The 21,909-nt window shown below is 41.6% G+C and overlaps 1 protein-coding gene across 1 annotated transcript in view; it reads left to right on the top strand.

Moving 5' to 3' along the window:
- The window catches only part of SLC6A5 (solute carrier family 6 member 5), a 32,610-nt gene that overhangs the window by 8,791 nt on the left and 1,910 nt on the right, over window positions 1-21,909 (top strand). Inside the window, exons 9-16 of the mRNA XM_040608859.1 lie at window positions 952-1,086; window positions 2,926-3,029; window positions 5,450-5,574; window positions 10,393-10,505; window positions 10,828-10,959; window positions 12,038-12,137; window positions 17,702-17,802; window positions 20,836-21,003. Coding sequence (XP_040464793.1) covers window positions 952-1,086; window positions 2,926-3,029; window positions 5,450-5,574; window positions 10,393-10,505; window positions 10,828-10,959; window positions 12,038-12,137; window positions 17,702-17,802; window positions 20,836-21,003 — 978 coding nt within the window. The remainder of the gene's footprint in view (window positions 1-951; window positions 1,087-2,925; window positions 3,030-5,449; window positions 5,575-10,392; window positions 10,506-10,827; window positions 10,960-12,037; window positions 12,138-17,701; window positions 17,803-20,835; window positions 21,004-21,909) is intronic.

Raw genomic sequence — 21,909 nt, 5'->3', positions numbered from 1 at the left:
ATGTGGCAATAGGTACTTCTTTGAGTGAGTCTTAGTGGCCAAGAAAAATATTGACTCCTTGGTGTCAGGGATAGAAAACCTGGATTTATGAGTCCAGTATGTTCACTGCACATTCATCAGGGCAGCTTCTTGGATCAGCAAAGAGAAAGTTGGGAAAGTGGTTTCAAAAGTCACTTCAGCTCGAAGGGTTCTGCTCCGTATAAGATTCAGAGGTTCATGTGGAAAGGATTTGAAATGCTTTTGGGTAGAGTACAGCTTAGCTGGCTGTAATCTAGCCATTGTTTTTGACCCCAGAGGGAGCTCTGCTCTGTACTAGGTAATTATTAAATCATTAAAGACACAACCTCTGTTGTGTGTTTAGGCATTATGGTGATTAGGTCTATCTGGATCATTTCACTGATTTTTTTTTTTTTTTTCATTGGGACCATAAATATTGTTATGGTGACATGAAAGTATTAAGAGGTACAAACAAGAATGAAAAAGATCTTTTGGCTTGGTTAAATACTGATAAATATATAGGAAAAGTAAAGAAGTTAAAGTGTTCTTGAATGGCATTGCTCATTTAATTTCCATTGAACTGTGTTAGTTTACTCGGGGCAAGGATAAAAAGTGACTATTTTCACTTAGCTGTAAATTCCTGCTGTTCCTCTCCAATCTTTCTGCTTGGCTTTTTCTTTCCTCCTCTGTCTAAGGTCCCAACTCCCACCTGTGTTGCTATTCATATTATTCCTGCTCCCAGCAGCAAGAAGAGCTGTAAAATTTCAGGTGTCCTGGGAAATTAGCTGTTGTCTTCCTAGTTTATTCCCTGGGTATTGTCTCTGAGCCTGAGTAACTGCATTCTTCAGGCAATAGTGTACCACTTGAGTCCGCCACCAGCCCGCCCCCCCCCCTCCCCCCGCCTTAGGGATCCAAATAAGCCCTTCCAATAATTTTTTCTTTTTGTCTGTCCAGGTGGTGTACTTTACAGCTACGTTCCCCTATGTAGTTCTCATAATCCTTCTTGTAAGAGGAGTAACTCTACCTGGAGCTGGAGCTGGAATTTGGTACTTCATCACGCCAAAGTGGGAGAAGCTTATTGATGCTATGGTGGGCTTATTATTGCACTTATACTTCTGCCAGGGTGAATAAATCATCCAGATTTTAGCATCTGTTGCAAGTGTGTGCAGAGGCAGCATTGCCATTTGTGGAAACTTTCTTCATCTTATGTGGAGTGTTGTTTTAATGGATGTTTTTCATTTGTGTGCACATATCTATAATAATAACATTAAAATGTTATGTTATTTACTTCATATTTAATATTTCACCTGAATCTCTGGAAAACAGGGAATTAAATAGGAAGTATAGAATTTCATACGCTGGTGTCTCTTGGATGCTACCTTGACTTGAACAAGCACACAAAGCTTTTAATAGGTAACATAACGAACTTAGCTGCATTTCTTGAGAAATGCTCTGAATAGGTGTATGTAACAGGTTGAGCAAATGCTGGCATGTGAGTGCCTGTGTGGTGGCCTTAGGTGTTATAAGGCAGGGGTCTGGAGAGTGAGCGGAAGCCTGAGCTGAAAGTTACAATTCAGACTCTTTCCTCGAGAAATTTAAGAGGGATTTTTAGCAACACCTCAGGAAATTTACTGTGTTGTTGTTTTCTTTTTTTCTTTGCCCCTTTAAGATTTTTTTTCCTCTATCAATAGTGATGTTGTATCACATTGATAGATGGACAATTAAGGCTAAAAACACTTTGTGGATGAACTGTTCAGATCTTAATTTTCTTAAGATCTCTGTATATAATGGATATTTTGATTTTTTAGCAATGAGAGTATTAAATCTTTTGCAAACAATATAGAAATTAATTTTGCACTAAATGTGAACATTTTTGGATCCCACATTGTGCAATTAAGGTGGTGACAACTGCTGCATTTTGCAAAATGGGGCTGTTTGTATACACTAAGTATCTGTATAATGCTGGATAAGCATTTGCTGATATTTAGGCCAGTGTCTGTTTTCAGTTTCCTTTGCAGTGTAACATGAATTAATATCACACTCAATTAGATGAAGGATTCAATGCTTGCTGGCCGGTAACTTTAAAGTAGCATTTAAGTAGTATCTTCACACTGGTTAGTGTGTGCATCTCTGTGCATGTACCTGTATCTCCATTTCTGCACGGTGGACTTGGGTGGAAAATCAGACTTTGTAGGAAACCTTCTAGACAGAAATACCAAAGCTTCAAACATTTTGCAAGTGATAGGTAAGACCAACTTATCTGAAATGCCTGGCAATTTAGAAATGCTTAGTCTAAATGCGCTGAAGGCTTCGAAGAACTTCGTTATAGAACAAATGATGCTGTTTGGTTGTTTTGCTTGTTTGAAGACAGACTTGGCTGAGCTTGTCTTGTCTTCTGATGGGAGGAAGCTGAGCCCTTGTGTCTAAACAGGCCTAACTTAGGCTCTGCTGTTGGATGGGCACCTAATGATAGAAATTTAATTTTAGTGTAATCTCATTGTTGTGCCTCGTAAGTAGCATCAAGCAATGCTGCGCTTCTATCAAGAAGATAAAGTATTATTTAGGGCCACTGGCAGATAAACTGACAGTGCCTGATGCAGATTTTCCCTCTTGATTTGTTTTTTCTTTACTGAAGGTGTTTGAACTGATATATATCAAGCAACAGAATTTGAATATTTGTGCCTTCCGTATATGACCAAGTTTATATTGTCATTTTTTTATGGGCTCGGCAAGAACAGTGATCCTTATCAAACGGGCACTATGTATTTCGGGGCAGGGTTTTGCTTTTAAATGTTCTGTTGACATCCAGTGTTCTAAAGTTCATTTAAACTACCTATGTGTTAATCCCCCATCATTTAATAGTGTTGTTGATCTTTCTAACACTTTGCTGAAGTCGATGCTCTCTCCTTTCCTGTCTATCTTACTTAGGTTTGGAAGGATGCTGCCACTCAGATATTCTTCTCCTTATCTGCAGCATGGGGAGGTCTCATTACTCTCTCTTCTTACAATAAATTCCATAATAACTGCTACAGGTATGTGGGAGTGAAATCCATCAGTCCTATTAAACAGGTCCTGTCTAAAACCAGTCATCTTCTGACTTGCAGGCATCTGGTTTCAAAGACCTTCCTTTTCCTTTGGTTCTCCTTTTCCTTCTTTTCCTGTGGTTTTTGTGTTGGTTGGTTGGTTTGTGTGTTGTATCTCCTCCCTTGCTCCTGATCTACTAGTCTCAAGATGAGCCGTAGGCTTATTATAGTTCCTGTGCCCCCCGGCTTCTCGTTTTCAGAGTCAGCAGTTTTAGGTGGAGGGGCAACCTGGGAAGTTGTCGGCAGCTGGGAGCACTGGTACGGAACGGTGCTGGTCAGCAGCCTCTGCTGAAGGGCTACCCAGGTGTAGGCTGGGCTGAATTTTGCCGTGGCGAGATGTGGGAGTTGAACGTGCAATTTCAATACACGTGGTTCTTGTTTCTCCTAAGTGTTGCTATTTTTTCCCATTACTCTTAACTTTGCGCATGTAAAACCACGCTATTTCAAGTTGTGAAATTTAAAATCACTAAAAGCTATTTTTACAAGGAAAAATAGTCATTGTTCTGGTAGTATAGTATGGCCTTTTAATCAAAAAGCAAGTCAGATAAATGTCTGCAGGTGGAAAAAACAAAATCAAGTGGCATTAGTAGAATACTTCACTGCTATTTTAATGTTTTTAAAGCCAATCTCGTTTGTACAGAAGCAAACCTTTACTGATTCCTGCAAGGACAAGGTGCTCGTTCAGGACAGCCACCAGCAGGCACAGGCACTGACCCAGGGCTGTGCTGAAAACCATTCCTGAGTCAAGACTTTAAAGCAAACGCTCCTTGGTATTTGAACTCCCATACCCTATAACTTCTAAGCACTGTATACAAAACACTTAGCTTTAAGAAGAAATGTGGATCAGGATTTTAAAAAGGAATTACAAAAACATTTTGAACTAGTGTTCAGCAGTAATTTAATATCCTTATCCTAAAATATGGATGAATAAAGAACAGTCTTGCACACTCAGTTGCTCCAACAGTCCTTTGGGTCCTATTTTTAAAAACGCTTGTCCTTGGCTTTGATTTTTTTCTTGATGAATGAATACATTCAGAATATCAGGGCAAAAAATGGGAGAAGCATCATGCTATCTTGCTGCATTAAGGTAGCAATGTTTTGTTGAGTTTGGAAAATTTGAAGAGATACACGGTAATGAAGTATAAAAATCTTACAGGGCCAGTACCAAGTATATGCTTTACCTGTGTTAGAGAGGGATATGGGCGACCGAAGCAGAAATAATTAGAAAAGCTTAGTTACTTCTAATCTTTTTAATTTTACAACACATCTTGAATACTGAAATGAAGCATGACTATTTTATCTTTCAATTTTTATATTAATTACATTCTAATACTGCAGATAGTTTTCAGTAACATATTCATTTTAAACATAATTAAATAATTTTGTTTTCAGTAAATTTACATAAATTCACTTAATAATGCATACCTAAAATATTTTACCTAAAATATTTAACACATGATGACTCCAAGCAGAACATAGTAATTTTTTTTTCTGGAGACCTGAAGAATTAATCTAATTTTTCCTGTTAAGAGATGCTCTGTTGGAGATTCCAGGAATTTGCCAGCTCAGTGAGGTTTTTGACAGTTTTTCAGGTTGTACTTCGTTCTGTTCCTGACAAACAAAGAGCAGTAAGAATAAGAAGTTCTAGCCAACTTAAAAAAAAAAAATTAAAATGATTGACTCGTTTGTTCCTAAGTTGCAGTAGTTTGAGGGGAAGTCTTCTGGGCATGCATATTGTGAAGAAAAAATTAAAATCCCATGAAGAACATAATAATTATGGATGGAGGTCATGGAGACTGGTTTCCTGTCAAGTCACGTGTACTTACCCAGTACCGTATGACATACAGGTGTGGATTTCTTGAGATCCCTTTAACAGCAGTGATGGAAAATAGTAGCAGGGAATCTTCTACAGATGGGCAGGCATTGAAGTGAGTGCTGCAAGGTACAGAAGGCTTCACCCTCAAATTGTATGTATTAATACAAGAAAGATACAGGACACAAATCCTCTTGCCTGGACATGGGGGTTATGTAGTGACCAGGTAACCCCATCAGGCAGAGAGCAAAACACAGTGTCACAAATCCCGTCCTCACTGCTGCCGCCTTTGTCCTCGGGGAGCCGGAGAGCAGAAGTGCTCATCTTCCTGCCTGGGGCTTCCTATGTGGCATGTGGGTGATGGAAACTTGACAGCGGATTCCTGGTGGTAGGGTGAAGACTTCTGTCCTCTCTGATCGGTTTCAGATGTAACAGCGCACCTTTGCCAGCGTTCCCACAGGATGTGTGTGCTTGTGGGAGAGACTCCTGAAATGTGTACAGAACCCCTTGCAGGTGTTGCAACAAGGTGATGTGGCTTCTTCTTTTTTCTTTTCAGGGACACATTGATAGTCACATGTACCAACAGTGCCACAAGTATATTTGCAGGCTTTGTCATCTTCTCCGTTATTGGCTTCATGGCAAACGAGCTCAAAGTGAATATTGAAGCTGTGGCAGACCAAGGTAGGGTACGCGGCCACTGCATCACTTAGGCAGCTGGTGGTACCTTCAGCTCTGCTATTAATAGTGGCATTGACACTGGAGGTGGGAATAATGGCTTGAAACTGGAGTGGATTAGTAAACCACTTGTAAGCATTTCCGTAGGGTAGAAGGAACACTGGGAAGTACACGAGGAAGCCAAGGTATTACTTGAAGCCCCTTTATCTCTTGCTCGACAGGAGAAGGAAGCAAGCTGAGACTCATTTCAGTTTTCGTGTAAATGACTGATGGGCATAGGGTGAGATGTCTCCTTCACGTAGTCTAAGGGATTACTGCCCTGCTCATCTTTCTCTGCTGCTGTTCATCAAATCTTTTTCAAGGTAGAAGTTGTCCCTGGTGGTGGGAACCTTGGATGAGAGGGTGGTGGGCTTCGTGATGTGGAGGGTGGGAGAAATAGGGTGTGAGGGGTGGATCAAGCTTCTGAACTGCAGAGAGCGAGGAGCTGCCTCCATGGGGAAGTAAAAACTTTCTGATTAGAGGATCTTGGTGAGTTAAGTGAGATGGTTGCAAATGGAGATCTGAAAGGTCTTAATTGGTGGACCTGAATAGGAGTGAGAAGAGTGTGACCGATGCAGGAATTGGTGCTGGTGTGTATGATTTTGGTATGAAGTGGCAGGACAGAGGAAGGGAGGAGCTTTTGGGTTAAGATTCATAGACATTTAAAGCAGGGGTGCTCAAACTACGGCCTGCGGGCTGGATACAGCGCCCCAGGGTCCTCAATCCGCCCCCCGGTATTTACAGACCCCCCCGCCCCCCCGCCGGGGGTTGGGGGGGGAAACCAAGCAGCCGCAGATGACTGCCTGCCACTTCATCCACGTGCCAGCCCCCTGTTTAAAAAGTTTTAGGACCCCTGGTTTAAAGGGTTGTAAAAAGTCTGATGGGATTTTAAAGGGATAATTGTTACCTTAGCCTAGTCCTATAACCACCTGTGCAATGTGCAGCACTTAGCCCCAAAGTCAGCTCCCAGATATTTAAGATCATTTCAAACTTAAAAAGACAAATATGTAATAACTTGTATAAGTATTTATGATTCCCCCACCATAGCTGTATCTGTGAGCACATGAGGGCATTAAGTGTATTGTGTCAGCTTTCAGCACAGATATGGTCATTTCCAAGCATGCAGTGATTGACAGCTGCTCCATGAGCCGTGGGGATGGTTCCCAGTGTTATCCCCCTCAACCTGTGACTGCACAGTGTGAGAGGATGCTCTGAATGGGAGAAGGACTGAAGGGCTCAGAAGTGAATATTGCATACTTATGGCTTCTATACGTGATGTGTCTCACTGCCTCATTAACGTGAAGGCACTAAACGTTTTTCTGATGGGTTTGTTGCCTGAATGAATTCTGTGCCACAAGGTGCTACGTGCAGCCTGAGGTACCCGGCTGGCTGAGCATGGTGATTTTGAAGCTGTAGCAGTGACAATAGGGGATAGAAACCAAGACAGCTTTCCCAACTTTCCACAGTTTCTGTATGGTAATGTTCATAGGTCATGCTGGACAAATGAGGTATTAAGATTAATTTGCATCTTACAAAGTTAGAGGAGCTAAATGGAAAACAGACAATGTGACCTGAGGACACAGAAATCCTGTAGTTGAGGGAACAAGAGCTGGTGAAGCAGGTGAAGCATTCCTTTTTTTTTTTCTCGTGAAAAACACCATTTCTCAAAAATGGCAGGTTTTTGATTGTTTATTACAAAGCAGCTATTACAGGTGAAGAGAGGAGAACAACAGAGGAGGCAACAAGATGCTGCTGCTGGTTAAGAAAAAATGAGAGGCTCTTAGTTTCCTTTTGCTTATTGCTTCTCTGTAAACTGAAACGTGGCTAATCCCACAGGATTTGCAGCTCTCCTGATCTCAGAGGTGCTAGCGAAGCTGCTGGGTCCTGTGCGGTTTCTGCAGCCCCTCGGACTGGTACCCGGCAGCCCAGCAGCTGAGGGGAGGCTCAGGAGCAGCAGCTCGGTCACGGGGAGGGAGTTGTTCTGGGGCTTGCACCAGCTGACCCGTGGTGGGCTGAGCTGCTCTCCGGGCTGTGGGTTCCACTGCATGGTCCAAGAGGAGAATTTCACAGGACAATCAGCTGGCAAACTGTCTCTTGATAGCAAGCAGTAGGGGATACTGTCCTTGCAAGCTAGTGTAGTATCAACTCACTCTTCAGTGCCTCTTCCTTTTGGTCTGCCAGTCAGCTACATGGGAACACAAAAGCTTCCTTGCTGTCCCCGTTTTCTGGATGGATTAGACCAATACTTCTGAAAAAGTCCGTGTGGGGCCAGGTGTTTTAGGAGCAGTGTTTCCATTAATCTTATTATTTTAGACCTTACCTCCACCCTGAAACAAGGAAAGAAAACCAACCCCAAAATGTAACCCACGCTGTGCTCACTGGCACTATTTGCTAGGGCTTACAGCTGTGCTTTGGTGAAGCTGCGGTGGAAGCTTCAGGGAGGTGGGCAGAGGTGGGATGGAAAGACATAGCTCTTAGGGATGGTGGTGGAACCAACTGGTTCATCTCCCTGGAGATGGCACATCTCACGGGGGACCACAAACCCTTTTCTGTTGGGTGCTGGTTGGTGGCCTTGGCGTGAGCGGCCAGGTGCAGTGCAGCCCTCTGCTCCCAGCTGCTCCAGCAGCTGTTACAGGGATGTGACAAGAGCTCTCGAGAGGCAATCCTACCGTAGGACTGTCAGGGCTTTTGTAAGAGCCTGTTTAGGCCATTTAAAAATAATTCGTGAGGGTGAGGCTTCACTGCTCTCCAGGACAGGGGGAACCAAAGTTTAGTCCCGTAACAGAAGACAGCCGTACAGTAGGAAGGGAGTGGAGGTGAGGGCTAATTGCAGGCTGAGCCAGCACATTGAACTAACAGAATTAAAAAGCAGACTGAAGAAGTGGTGAAAAAAGCCACCCCTTGTCTCTGCCTTCCCTGCCTACTTTTTTTGTGTTCTAAATTTGTATTTCTTCTTGCAGTGAAGGACAAAATAGCCAAAATGATGATGAAACATAATGTCCCTTCAAATTTTCAAAACCTTAAATGAAATTATTAATGGAAATGGGAAGGGATTTTTTTCTGTTTTTCTTTTCTTTTCTTTTTTTTCTTTTTCTTCCCAGAATATTAATCAGGAGTACATGAGCTTTTCCTAAAAAGAAGATACTAAATGAAAAAAATACTATGTATCTGATGAACAAAGAAAACATCACGGAGGGAAAGACAGGACAATCTATTTTCATTCTACTCGCAGTTTGATTAAGAACATAATGCAGCTGAAAAATTTTAGTAATTTAAAAACAAAGTTCAAAGTCATTTGACTTCTTTTTGTTTCGAGACATGTAAAACCTTTTCCTGGCTTTAATAGATTTTTAGAAAGAGTTCATACCTACCGAAGTCTCCAAAGATGGAGAAGGTGGGAGCCAGCCTCCCTGTGACTGTTTACCTGTGGCTGGGTGCTGCCAGGCAGGTGATATCTCACGGAGTTATGAGGGGCTGGGATGGGGATACATGCAGTTCCATATTCTATAAGTAAACTTTTCCTTCAAGTGTAAGCAATGGGAACTCATTATTCCGAGACTTAATTAAACTTCTATATGCAGGAAGCTAGTGCACGCAGAGCCCTTATCTCTAATACTTGAGAAGAAATCTTTAATCAAGAGATGAAAGAATCTATTCATGAATACATCGTACCTCTACATGCACCTTCCTATTCCAAAAAGCCATTTTTCTGCAGCTGACTTAAAAGACAGTGACGCTTACTAAGTCACGTAGAGGATTATTTCACGTGCTGCCGAAACTGTGTTTTTCTTAGTACGTGAAAAAGCAACAGTTGTTTCTCAAACAGAAACAGTGTGGGGAGCTGTTGGAAACGGGATGCACTGATCTAGATTGGAAATGGCCAGGGCAGAGTGAGTTTGGAGCCCCTTCTCGTGACATGGGTCATGGCATCGGTACAACTTGGGTCTCCTTTGTATCTCACCTGGCAGAAAACATCCTCCAGAGCCTTTGAAGTGGGATAAATAGAGAATAAGTGCCATCTACTGTAATGCTGCCATCACACGTCTGCAGCCTTGTCTCCCAGGCAAATCTAAGCATGCTTGTAAACATATTTTTTTCTTTACAGTCAAGAAAAAATATAGCCCGAGCTACCAAACCAACAAAGAAAATTTCCTCATTAAGACTTTAAAGGACACCATGTCCTTATTTTTTCTGCTGTGCATGATTTGAAAATGTCTTGTGGGTTTTTTTAAATATATGCTAGTTATTACCTTGGGCCTGGTATCAGCCATGCGCATCTATTAAGTTCTCTCCTTCTCATTTGACTGTGTGCTGATGAGTTGAAGAGTGCTTTCTTTTGTATTTATCCCTGTAGTACTGAGGTGGGGGTGACTGCTATGTTGCTCTAAGTCTGGGTTGGTAATTGGCAGGGACAGTGGCAGGAATTTGATCACTGAGCAGGAAGGAAACATCGCTGTGGTACGTGATTTCTGTTAATTTTCTATGTTTGAATCCATGTATTAGTATACCAGTGAAATATGTATTCTGCAGCTTGGAAAGTAGAATTGCATGAGTGTTTTGAAACTTACAGTCAAAATGGAAATTATTCACATGAGGCTGAATTCTGTAATGGTGAAATCTTCCTGTAAATAGGAGAGATGGAATCTGATCTTTTTTAATTTTATCAGGTGAAGTAATATTGTACTAGACTTTGAAACATGACTCTTCACATCTCCCTCTTTTCCATTCAGTCAACAATGTTAACGTGATGTAAGATATCACAGCCTTTATTTTTCTCATTTCTAGGTCCTGGAATTGCTTTTGTGGTTTACCCAGAAGCCTTAACTAGGCTTCCCCTCTCGCCATTCTGGGCTATAATATTCTTTTTGATGCTCCTGACACTTGGATTGGACACTATGGTAAAATGTTTTTGTTTCCCATTCCTGTCCTCTTGCTTTACCTATTTATTTGTTTGGAGGACCATTAGAGTAATTGCTATTTTCCATGTGGTCAGCGAATCGCTTTCCAAAAAGAGGACTGAGGTGAGACCATCAATGGTGAAATCGGTTGGGTGAAGCTTTGGCATTGACATCTGAGCATTGAACACCTAGGATTCAAAATATTCTCTCATATTCCATTATATGCACTTGGACTAATTTGTGTCCTTTGAAATTAATCTTTTTATTTTGCGTATTTGTGTACTTCGTGCACTGAAATAAATCTTTTTATTTTGCCCTCCAGTTTGCCACTATTGAGACTATAGTGACCTCCGTTTCTGATGAGTTCCCCAAATACTTACGTACACACAAGGGACTGTTCACTCTTGGGTGCTGCATCTCCTTTTTCATCATGGGATTTCCTATGATCACTCAGGTAATGATACTGGTTTTGAGCATCACTCTCTGTCCCCAATCCCCCTCTGCTGGCCGTTCTTCTCCTATGCAAGTTGCAAAAGATTAAGCTGAATTCTGCCGCATGTGCAAAGACACCGGGTGAGTCTGAAGCCTTATTAATATTTTTTTTTTCTAATGGATGCTCTGACTGAGATAGACTTAAAAGACTTTGCTGTTCAAATCTTACTGCGAATCAGACTTTAAAAATTTTCCTTAGCCAGCACTCTCCAAAATAGTAGTGTAACTTGGGTATTCATTTAAGGGGCGGGGGAAGTTTGTATGTCATATAAATATGCACACAAAATTTGCATATAAATATGCAATATAAATATGCAGTTTTGGGTGCCTTCCCTCCCAGGTTTGAGATATACTGACAGTCTTGGCAAACTGTGGAGTTAATAATGAAATTCTTATCTACCATTGATAGTCTTCAATGCCATTTGTTCACTAATTCTTCCAGCAATTTCAGGAGGAAGCATACAAAATGTCTCTTACTACTTTATTCATCCTTTTCCCCCCTTTTTCTTTCTTTTCCCTCCCCTCACCACCTAGCAGCCTGACTCTGCTGTTCTAAAGCCGAGGGTGGATTCAGTCCTTCCTTCACTTGAGATATGCTGCTTACCTCCTGCCCTGAAGACAGGGCATTTTCTCTTTCCCAAAGAGGTGAACTGGACTCACCATTACAGTATTCCTGGTTTCAATGGTCTCTTAGCTTTTGATGTAGTATTAAGTGGTTAGAGACACTGCTGCTGGAAGGTCTGGTGGCCGCTCAGTCCTTCACCTGAAAGCTCTGCCACAGCATCTCCCTGAGTCGTGTGAGTTACCAGTCAGGTGTACCCTCCGCCTTTTCCTTGTTGTATTTGATGTTCATTCAGCCAGAAGGAAGAAACTGTAGCGCAGCGTGAGCCTGTGTTTGGTCAATGTTGGTGCTTACTTGGGTTTGTCCCGGGTCCTGCCCTTGTACATTTTGCCTGCCTTAGCATCAGTTAGGGTTGTGAAGAGAGACAGCAGTGATATGCCACAAGTAATGGTTCCCTTATCCTTTTTTTTTTCTTTAGGGTGGAATGTATATGTTACAGCTTGTGGACACTTATGCAGCTTCTTATTCTCTTGTCATCATTGCCATCTTTGAGCTTGTTGGAGTTTCCTATATATATGGTAAGAAAAAATACAGCCTATGTCAAAGTAACATTTTAGCACATGGTAAAGTAGCTGGTAACGTGAAGTTCTTACGGAAAGGAGTAATGTCTTTTTTAAATAAAAAGCCTCAGAATTCCATTATTTTGAACAGAATGGGACTTCATTACTATAGGATTCCTTCAAATACATGTATTCGAAAGACTTCCAGATAGTCTAAGGTCCTTTTCTCACCAATAGCTTAAAGGCACTGCTTAGAGACGAGCATAAGAATAGACCAAGCATTTAGTGAAACTTGTCTTAGACCAATAATTTTAGGGTCACGGGCTTCCTGAGCCAGAAGTGGCATCTTTGCATTTAACAGCTTTTGAGGGATTTATTTTTCATGTGCACATCGGTCCTTCCCTTTAGCTCGTGTGTCTGTAACACAGAATCAAGGCTATACAGCTGTTCACAGTGATTAATTCTGTACAGTGGCAACACCACTTATATTGATCCATGTTGTTGTACATTAAACTATGAGGAAGATCCTCAGCTAGTTTAAAACAGCGCAATTGCCTTGATGCTACTATAGCTATATCCATTGACACCAGCTGGTGATTTGCTCCCAAACTTGTTCAGTGCTTTCAGGAGACTGATTCTTGGAAATGTGAATCTCAGCCGGTTGCGGTAGGAAACGTGAAGACGTTCCTACATAACAAATGATTAATTTATGTCTGGAGCTTGGTGATGCCACTTAAGATGGGCCTTCAAAAGCAGAGGAAGATCTGAATCTCAGTGCTAAAGATTACAAAGATAAGGCTGTTTTTGTGGACAGGAATTAATCGTGTATTCTGTATCAGCTAGACACAACCAATGTGTAGTCCTGTGCACTAAATACTTAGATCTACCTACATTGTGGGGTCCGCTCTGTAATATAAATGCATTTAAAAAATTGCACGTAATTCAAAACATGCAGAATTTGTCGCTCTTGCTTGAGAAATTAATTTTATAGACAGGACAGGGTATCAGCCCTTCTTTGTTCTCTCTAACTCCATGGGGATACAGGAATGTATTTCATCTCCACTGACCTCCAGCCTAGCGAGCAGATCTGAGCGGCTGTAAGCCAAGCCCGGTATATTCCGGTGAGGAAATGTTACAGAAAAAGTCGAAACACTAAGAAAAAAGTTGATTTAGACCAATCGTGTTTTGGTTGATCAAAATGCTCATTGGTTTTTATGCCCCTGAAATGTAAATATTTGCATTAGAGTTGTTTAGAAGTATAATCTCTGTGAGTGCAATGATGCTGGTGACTGCTGTCAGTTTTACGTTCAGCCGTCTTCCCAAAGGACCCAAGTGTAACGCTTGGAGATTCCTCCTGGAGAGGTGGATTTTGGGGATTATTTAGCACAACTCTTGGTTTGAAAATCAATGCTGGCAAGTTGTGCCATCGCTCTGCGCTTCAGTTTCCGTGAAGCCATGCAAAGTTTGCTCATTCCCTCCCCTAGCTTCCCACCAGGTTTAGCATTTACCTGTTCCTGTGTCATCTGAGTCATTAGCGTCTGGTTACTGTACTGACCCATTTCCTAGCTTTCCTAAAATCAATACGATTCCATAAGAGATTGTCAGTGGGAATGCCTAAGAAGAGTATAAGGGTTTATTTTTTTTTTTTTTTCCCCCTTTCTTCCTCCTCCCCTGCTTGCTGACAGCATGCCCAAACAACCTAAAGCACTAGATGTTGTCACTCTTCCTGGCCAGCAGCACCTGCAGCATCACCTGGTCTGTGCTGAGATCAGCCCCTTTAAAGCCATTGCCAGCAGTGTGCCAGATAAAAGTTCCTTGCTTAGAATCTTTTTAAATAACCCCAAAACTATTTAAATCTGTCGAATTTCTTTATTCTGTATGTTTTCAACTAAGGACCAGGATACACAGGAGCAAGTACTGGCTCTGTTCCTCCTCTGAACACTGTGTGGCAGGAGCACTACAGACCTGCCTTTGCGGAACATTTTATTAGCCTTGAAAGCAAAATTGCTCTGCCTAGTGCCTGCTTTGCCCAACAAATTCAGTAACTCTTACAACACTAACTTTTATAAAAAACATAAAATAATAGAAATAATTACAGCGGTGTAAAGGAAGGACTTGAATAGAGGAGAACTCTTTTTAGTTAGATATTACTTTAATGTAATCACACTTGGAAAAGAACTGAAAAATTACAAATCATTCTTTCCATGCTTTCTGTTAGTAAAGCCTTTGATGCAAACTATTTCAAAGATTATTTCCTGGAATTAACCTCTTGCTAGACTAAAGAGCTTCCAGTCTTCTACACGAAAAAGGAAAGATTGACGTTACAATCATGATCTGCTTGACTACAGTATCATAGCTGTTTCTACTGCCTTAAAGCTACTTTTGTAAGGACTGTTCATAGGATTACAGCTTGTGTATCTGTAATTTGCATGTTGTATATACAAGTGAAGGTACTGCTCTTGTTACATTCCTTCAAGCAGTGCCTAAAATGGGCACAATACATTTTCAAGCTCTGACAACTGCTGTTTTACACTCCATTGCCACCCTTCTCCATACACTTGTACTCTTCATAGCAAGCAGGTTGGCACAATAGTGGCAGGTGCTTTTATGATTAAATAAATCCGTCTTCAGTTCTTGTTCCATGTTCTGCTTGCTGAGCTTGTTGAGATTTTTAAATTAGGAAGAGGCATACTTGTTTATTTCCTTGTAATTGCTTCTTTTTCAGCAGAGTCAGTGCAACGTAATCCAGTCAAATGCTGTTTTTTATTTCACATGCTGGTATAGATGTTTATTCCCCTGTTGTTTAGATTATGATGCATGACTGATAAAGAATAGCTTAGAGCTGCAGGTATTAATTTAATCATCAGCATAATTCCCACTGCTGCATTTCGTAACGTGAAGCTAAATACAAGATCCTTGTGCTTGAGCCAAACACCACTGGAAATTGAAAATATATGACCTTAACTGTTTTTGTGCTCCTGCTGGATCTGTTTTTTGAAACAGTCTGTCGTTGAGAAGGTTTGTCAACAGAGTGAGTGGTAACTGCTGCAGTGTATTTGTAGAAAGCGTTAGTAATTTTGAACATTTTACCTGTAGCAGAATATTGAAGTGTTTGTCTGCCTAGGCTTGCATTCTCCTCTTTAATGGATTTTATATCTGCAGCGCTTAGAATACATCATCCCACTTCAGAGAGTGGAAATCAAGATATGGAATATCATGTATTGTTTATTTCCCAAAGTTATTCAACAGGCCTGACTGGTCTGAGAGGGAGACCAGATATACTAATATTTTATCGGCCTTCTGTTAACTAAAGCATCCTTTGCATTTTTCTGTGGAACCTGACAAACCTATTTTCAGTCTTTCACTGGGAAAGAGATGAGCACTGTATAATCCCTCGGTCTGTTCACATGCAGTTGACTCCCGAACGGCTAATATTTCCAAGTGCCTTAAACTATGAATATCTACTGACAATTCCAAGAAGTAACTAGGGTTTTTAATTGGTGTTTCAGACAAATCTGAGCAGATTTGCATGAAGCTTGCAGGAATTGTAGAGGCAGAAGCCCCTGGGAACTACTCAGTTAGGTATACCTCCTTTGCAGCACCAGGTGTGGCTGAAGTAATGACACTTGAACGAGCTTTAAACTTTGTGGAAAGACCCTTCAGCCCATACCTGGTGCTGCTGGAATTAATTTAAAACTAGTCTTGTTCCCAGTGCAGTGTGCTGCAGGGGTGACGGTTGTGGGAGCACCTCCCGAGTAGCTCACTGCAGATGGTGCACTGAACTGTAACAAGCAGGTAAATCAAACACGGGAACATATCATTTGGTTGCAGCCGAGATCTTTCAGACCCATAACATGGTGACCCTGGGGGGTTACTGGTGGTTCAGGCATATAAAGCTCTATTACAAAATGGAGAAGCACATGATGAGACAGATGGGGGCTGAAGTATGGTGATTGCATGGGTTGTAAAAATTACATGTATTTTACAGAGAAGAGGATTTCTGAAGAAGAGCATTTGCTGTAGTCAGTGGAAAAGAGAAAAAGGAGGGGAGAAATTACAGTTCCAGAAAAAAATGTGACATCTGGGTCACCTTGTGTTAGTTCTCTAAATTTACATCCACTGCAGGTTGTACTTTTTCCCTTCCCCTAAATACAGTTCTTCAAGTACCATCTTCTGGATTTTTCTTCTTCATTTCTTATCACAACACAGTTGTTTAGCCTTTCCTCTGATACACTATCTGCCTGAACCGGCTGAGTCTGCCCTCCTGCTCTGAGCCGGGCTGTAGGGCTGCCCTCGCACCAGCCAGCCCCACTGCTTCCTTCGAGGTGCATCACAAGGCAGTGAATAACGAACCCTTGCTATTTTCAACTTTCTTAATTCTTGGAACAGTCAGGTGGATAGATTGATTTCTCCTCAGTATCAACAGAAAGGCTTCAAAATTAGGTGGATCAACCCTGGGGCTTATCTCTTCTTACATGCAGTAGCTGTAGTGGCTGGCTATAAGGGCAATAAGAACATAAAGCATTTTTTTGCTTTTGTTCCAAGTATTTCTTCCCTTACTCAATGATTTCTCTCCAGTATTTAATATCCCTGTCCCCACATCATAAAAGTTAGACTAAATGCTGTAGAATAATGCTTTGTAAAATTTAAATGACAGAGACGATCACCTGCTTTATTAGATGAAATTGGACCATATTTGAAATGTTTGTGTGACAGATGAGCTCAGCTTCGGACCCCAGACCTCTCTCATTATCATTAGAGAAGCTGGAACAAATTTCAATTTTGGTTTTATTACTTTTGGATAAATTACTAATAGCTGTAGTGAGTAGGGGCCATTTACCTAAAGAGCTCTGCAGAGCCAGGCTGAAAAGCAGACGCCTTTCATCAGGTGGGCGATAGCAGCCTTTTCCCGCTGCGGCTGGGGAGATAGCTGCAGAGATGGCTGAGATACCATTTTCCAATCCGCATGCTTTGTGAGCTCAAATAACTGTATTGATTGCATCTATACAATAATCTGAAGAATTAACATGTCAGTCGATCTGTTTGTTCAGACACCATTGAGTATAATTTAAAATAAGTACAGGTGCTTTCTGATCATTCTAAGTATTGCTGACATACGGGCTGAAAAATAACAGGGCGTTGGCACTTTCGGTGCTAAGTGACACCGTTGTACCCGCTCACGTGGCAGCCAGAGAGAAGCTCGGATACTGTCTGTGCTGAAACAGGTGTACAGATATTAATGAGGTTCATCTTCACAGGGAAATACAATAAGTATACATATAATTGCAGCTAACCGGCACGTCTTATTAATGCTTTAACCCAAAACATGTGGAATGCTTAATCTCTATGTATAAGATCAATTTTCCTTTAATCCTTAGGAAGTAAATATTTTATTAGACTGGTTCCCACCACCATAATTTATTTTTTTTTTTTACCGTGTGGTTAGATCCTTCGTTGAAGTTTTCAACTGGCAAGTCAGAGTTTGGTTTCTTTATGAGACACAAGGGAGGTCACAAGAGCTATGTTGCAAATTGCAGCTGGTTTCTTTCTTACCTAATTGCGCTTACATTTGCTATTTACAGGATTGCAAAGGTTCTGTGAAGATATAGAAATGATGATTGGATTCCAGCCAAGTAAATTCTGGAGAGTCTGTTGGGCATTTGTGACCCCAACTATTTTAACAGTAAGCAAAAAAAATTATTATTTTTTATGTTTTCCTCAAAGAGTGTTGTGGTTGTTTCTTCATCATTCATGATGTTTCTGAACAGTGGTAATTATTTTTGTAGTAATGATTTTGGATGCAGATGCCTAGATGCACACACACACATGTTCTCTTGCGTGTGTGTAATGGTGTTTTTGGTAGAGTGTGAGGCTCCATGTGCTGCTGCAGTACCCTCTCCCTGTGCAAAATGCTGGGGTGGCATAGCAGGGCAGGGCGGCATTTGTAAGCATTGTATGTGTGTGTGTGTGCGTAATAAATATGTATGCATATATACACATAGAGAGGGAATGCCGTGATCTTCCTGTCTGTTGTCAGGCTGAGCTAGGGAAAACCCATTTTATTGAGTCATAAACTAATCAGAGAAGCATGCTTTGGAAAGGTGTAAGTGGAAATTTGGCAAATTTTTAGCTGCAAAGATGGAGATATTTTTGCAAAGGTCAAAATAGCTATGTTCTTAACACATATAAATGTCTTCTTTTTTTTTTTTTTTAAAGAGGAAAACAAGAGGAAAAAAAGACGGGGGAGAGGAAATAGAGGGGAGAAAAGGGGTGAGGGGGAGGGAAGGGGGGGAGGGGAGAATAAAAGGAGCTTCGGTCTGCAAAACTTTTAGGCTCTGGGGCAGTGGGTGCAGGGGCGCTCCCACCCGCAGGCGGCCCCTCGGCTCCGCTCCGCCCGGCCCCGCGCAGCGCGGCGGTTCCCACCGGCCCCGGCAGGGGGCGCTGTGCGACAGCGGCTGGCGGCGCGCGGCCCGCGGCGGGGGCGGGGGGCAGGTGCTGCCCTGCGGGGAAAGGCTTGTGGTTTAAAAGGAGATGGTGTTTTCTTTCTTTCGGTGTTTGTGCTTGTTTTGCTTTTCTTTTCTTTTCTTTTTTTTTTTTTTAATTTAAAAAAATTAAATTTTTCCCCCCCCAATTTTTTTTTTTTTTTTTTTTTTTTTTTATTTCCACCCTAAACCCTTCAATGACTCTTCACTTCAACTGTAGGTCTCCACTGAATGACACGATCTCCATCCCACCCTGCCTACGCGTGTTTTTTCAAGTCCAAGAATCAAAGTATAGTGACTATATCCACATTTCCTGTCTAGCTCACTACCATAATGCTTCCTTTACCTTTTAACCCTAGCACAGACATGACTTTTAATTGCATATTGCATTTTGGCACAAGATGAAAATCATTCTTTCAGACCTGTCACAAGCCTCCAGCCGGTGGGTGCCAGCCCCCCGCGCCCCCCGCCACCGGTGCGGTGGGGCTGAGAGCAGGGCTCCAGCCTGAAACCCCTCCGCTGTTGGCATTTGTGCTGGGTTTGATTAAAAACTCACGGTGTCACAGCAGTGCTATGTAGTTCCTACAAGTATTTGGAGGTGTTGAGGTGCAAGGTGAGAGAAGGGAGCAGAGTTCCTGCAGGCGCACCCTGTGAGATGAGGCTGCAGTGGCTCTAGGGTCAGGAATGCTGCGCAGCGATGACTCCATCCCTTTCCAGGCACTTCTTGGCTTATGCTGGGGAGTTCCCCTTGTGCTGTTCCTCAGTGCAGTGGAAATCTTGGTAAATCTTATTTCTGGAGGAAAAAAAAAAAAAAAAAAGATGTCTGGATAAAGTTAGTAACTTCTTTTCGGTATTGTTAATTCAGGAGTGAGCTAACTTTTTTCTGGAAACTTGAAAAAGGTTTAGTTTTTGCAGGCAGGAACGCATGTGTGGAGGGGCTAGTGAATTTTAGTGAGCTCAACAAAATCCTGAGTTGCAAAGAAAAGAAACTTTCTGCCAAAAGAACAATTTCTCCAACAGACATAATGAAGATATTCTGCTTTCCCACACTGATTTTTCTTTATCAATTGTCTTCACTGAAGTATAGTATTGCTGTGCATGCAAACCGGGTATATCTATCTTACCTATCCAGTGACAACTCTTGTTTCATTGTGACAATATATAGGTATAGTTTGCAAATCCCTTTCAAAAAATTTGAAGACATAGCAGCCCGGTCTAATCTATAGTATTAAGAGAACATCAATGGCAGTGTAATTTTTTTTCTCGAGAGCCTTGTTAAAAATGAAGGTCTCTGCACGCTTTTTGGTGTGGGTTTTTTTTTTAATATTTTATTGTTTTCTTCCAATAGTTGTTTTCAAGATGCTGCCTTAGACCCGTTGTTACGCTTCTGAAAGGAATTGTAAGGCTTTTCTGCAAATTGCTTGGTTCCTTTACTGATCAGAGTTGCACTTAGCTACTGCCAGTAATCACAGGGAATAGGAAATCATGTTGTCTTTCAAGGAAAGCAAATTTAGAAAGCAAACAAGGTCCGTTCAAACTCACATGTTGTGTTGTTGTTCCCTCCAAATGTAATATTTAGTGCACTTACAGTGAGAAGTAAATTGACACTGATCAGTTGTAATTCAATTTTTATGCAATGGAAACAGATAAAGCAAAACCCAAGCAATACATTCTTTTCTATTATTGCTTCTGTAAAGCTAATATTTGATACATTTGGCTAGTCTAATATTAGACTTTCAATTACTTCACGTCTCTGGAAATACAACTGATGATTTTTATACGTGCCTTCACCTAGTTACACTGCTATAAATCTTCTCTGTGCAATTATTGCGGGCACAAGCATTTCCCAAAAGTTACTGAATTATGCGCACATGTAAGCAGATGTATTGCTATTCATACAGTAAGTGAAATGGAGTAACTTAGCATAATCACATTAGGTAAAACTGCCAATAGACCATGTAATAAAGCATGTTACTCTAGGGGCAAGATTGTAATTTCAGTTCTTATGGCATAAATGCAGTGATTTTTGTGGGATTTTGTAAGATTTCCATGAAACTCATTAGATTCAGACTCTGACCTGTTTATTGCAGCTTGTGGCAGCAGGCAGCCTTAGGTGTATGTATCTTTATCTGTTCTGTACATACTGATGCTGTGTGTGGATGAGTACCATTTGTTGCACAGCAGACTTGTTTTGCTTACTCAAACATACTTGCTTTCTTTTCTTTTTTGTCCAGTTTATTCTTTGCTTCAGTTTTTACCAATGGGAACCAATGACCTACGGAGCTTACCATTACCCGGGCTGGTCCATGGTGCTTGGATGGCTGATGCTGGCCTGCTCAGTTATCTGGATCCCGGTTATGTTTGTGATAAAAATGCACCTAGCCCCAGGCAATTTTATTGAGGTAATTCTTCTGTCTTTTTGCTGCTTAAGAATATGGTCACATGAGACTGTTTTATTTTACATTGAATTTTTTTTTTTTTCTGATATTGAATGTCTAATAGTGCTAAGATTACTTTCTGGTAAACTGGTTATTGTGTTGCAAGGAGATGCTCAGTTGATTTAAAATGCAGACCTTCTATTCCCTGCTTCTCAACAAAATGCTCCTAAATTGTTAAGTGATTGCTTTTATGAGTACTAGAAGGAGTTACAAATTTCATGAGCCCTGGTATGGCATTCCTGAGAGGAAGTTGTTCTAGCTTTGTTGGCTTTTTTGCAAAAGCAGTGTGTAGGCATAGGAAGCATCAGCTGCTGGTGTGGATGGTGTCACAGCAAGCCCAGCATCAGAGCTGGAGGCCATCAGTCAGGAACTCCTTGTTTGCAAAGTGGGAGGTGCATGGCTGCCGAGTCAGCTGGGATGCGCTCCTGGAGGTTGTGCCACTTGATGAAGTTGAGGAGTAAGACATACAAAGAGACCTCATGCTCTGCAGGTCACACTACTCATTATAAATCTTAGCTGGCAATCTTCACCCCCCCACCCCCCCCCACCCCCTTGTCTTCATCTCTTTATTTTACTTGAATAAGCTGATCCTCTCTGGCACCTGGGCTTAAAAGAATCCCAGGTGTCACTTGTGTGGTTGTTTTTTTTTTTTTTTTTTTTTAAATGCTTCTTTGGTTTATTTTGCAAATCAGATTCCTGCCTTTTCCTCCCAGCCCACCCACCCCAGAAACATGGCAGTCCCCTTCTGCTGCCTGTCACTGTGCCCTGGCCCTGCCTGCCACCCTGGCTGTTCCATCCTGCTGCCACTTCAGTTCCTTGCAGGGTGCTGTACATGAATGTATTTCTCATGTCAGCATTTCATCCCTTCAT

The sequence above is a fragment of the Falco naumanni genome, chromosome 10 (assembly GCF_017639655.2).
Source record: "Falco naumanni isolate bFalNau1 chromosome 10, bFalNau1.pat, whole genome shotgun sequence".
Classification (NCBI taxonomy): Eukaryota; Metazoa; Chordata; class Aves; order Falconiformes; family Falconidae; genus Falco; species Falco naumanni.
The sequence above is the reverse complement of the archived record's forward strand: the minus strand, read 5'-3'. Positions and strand labels throughout refer to the sequence as shown.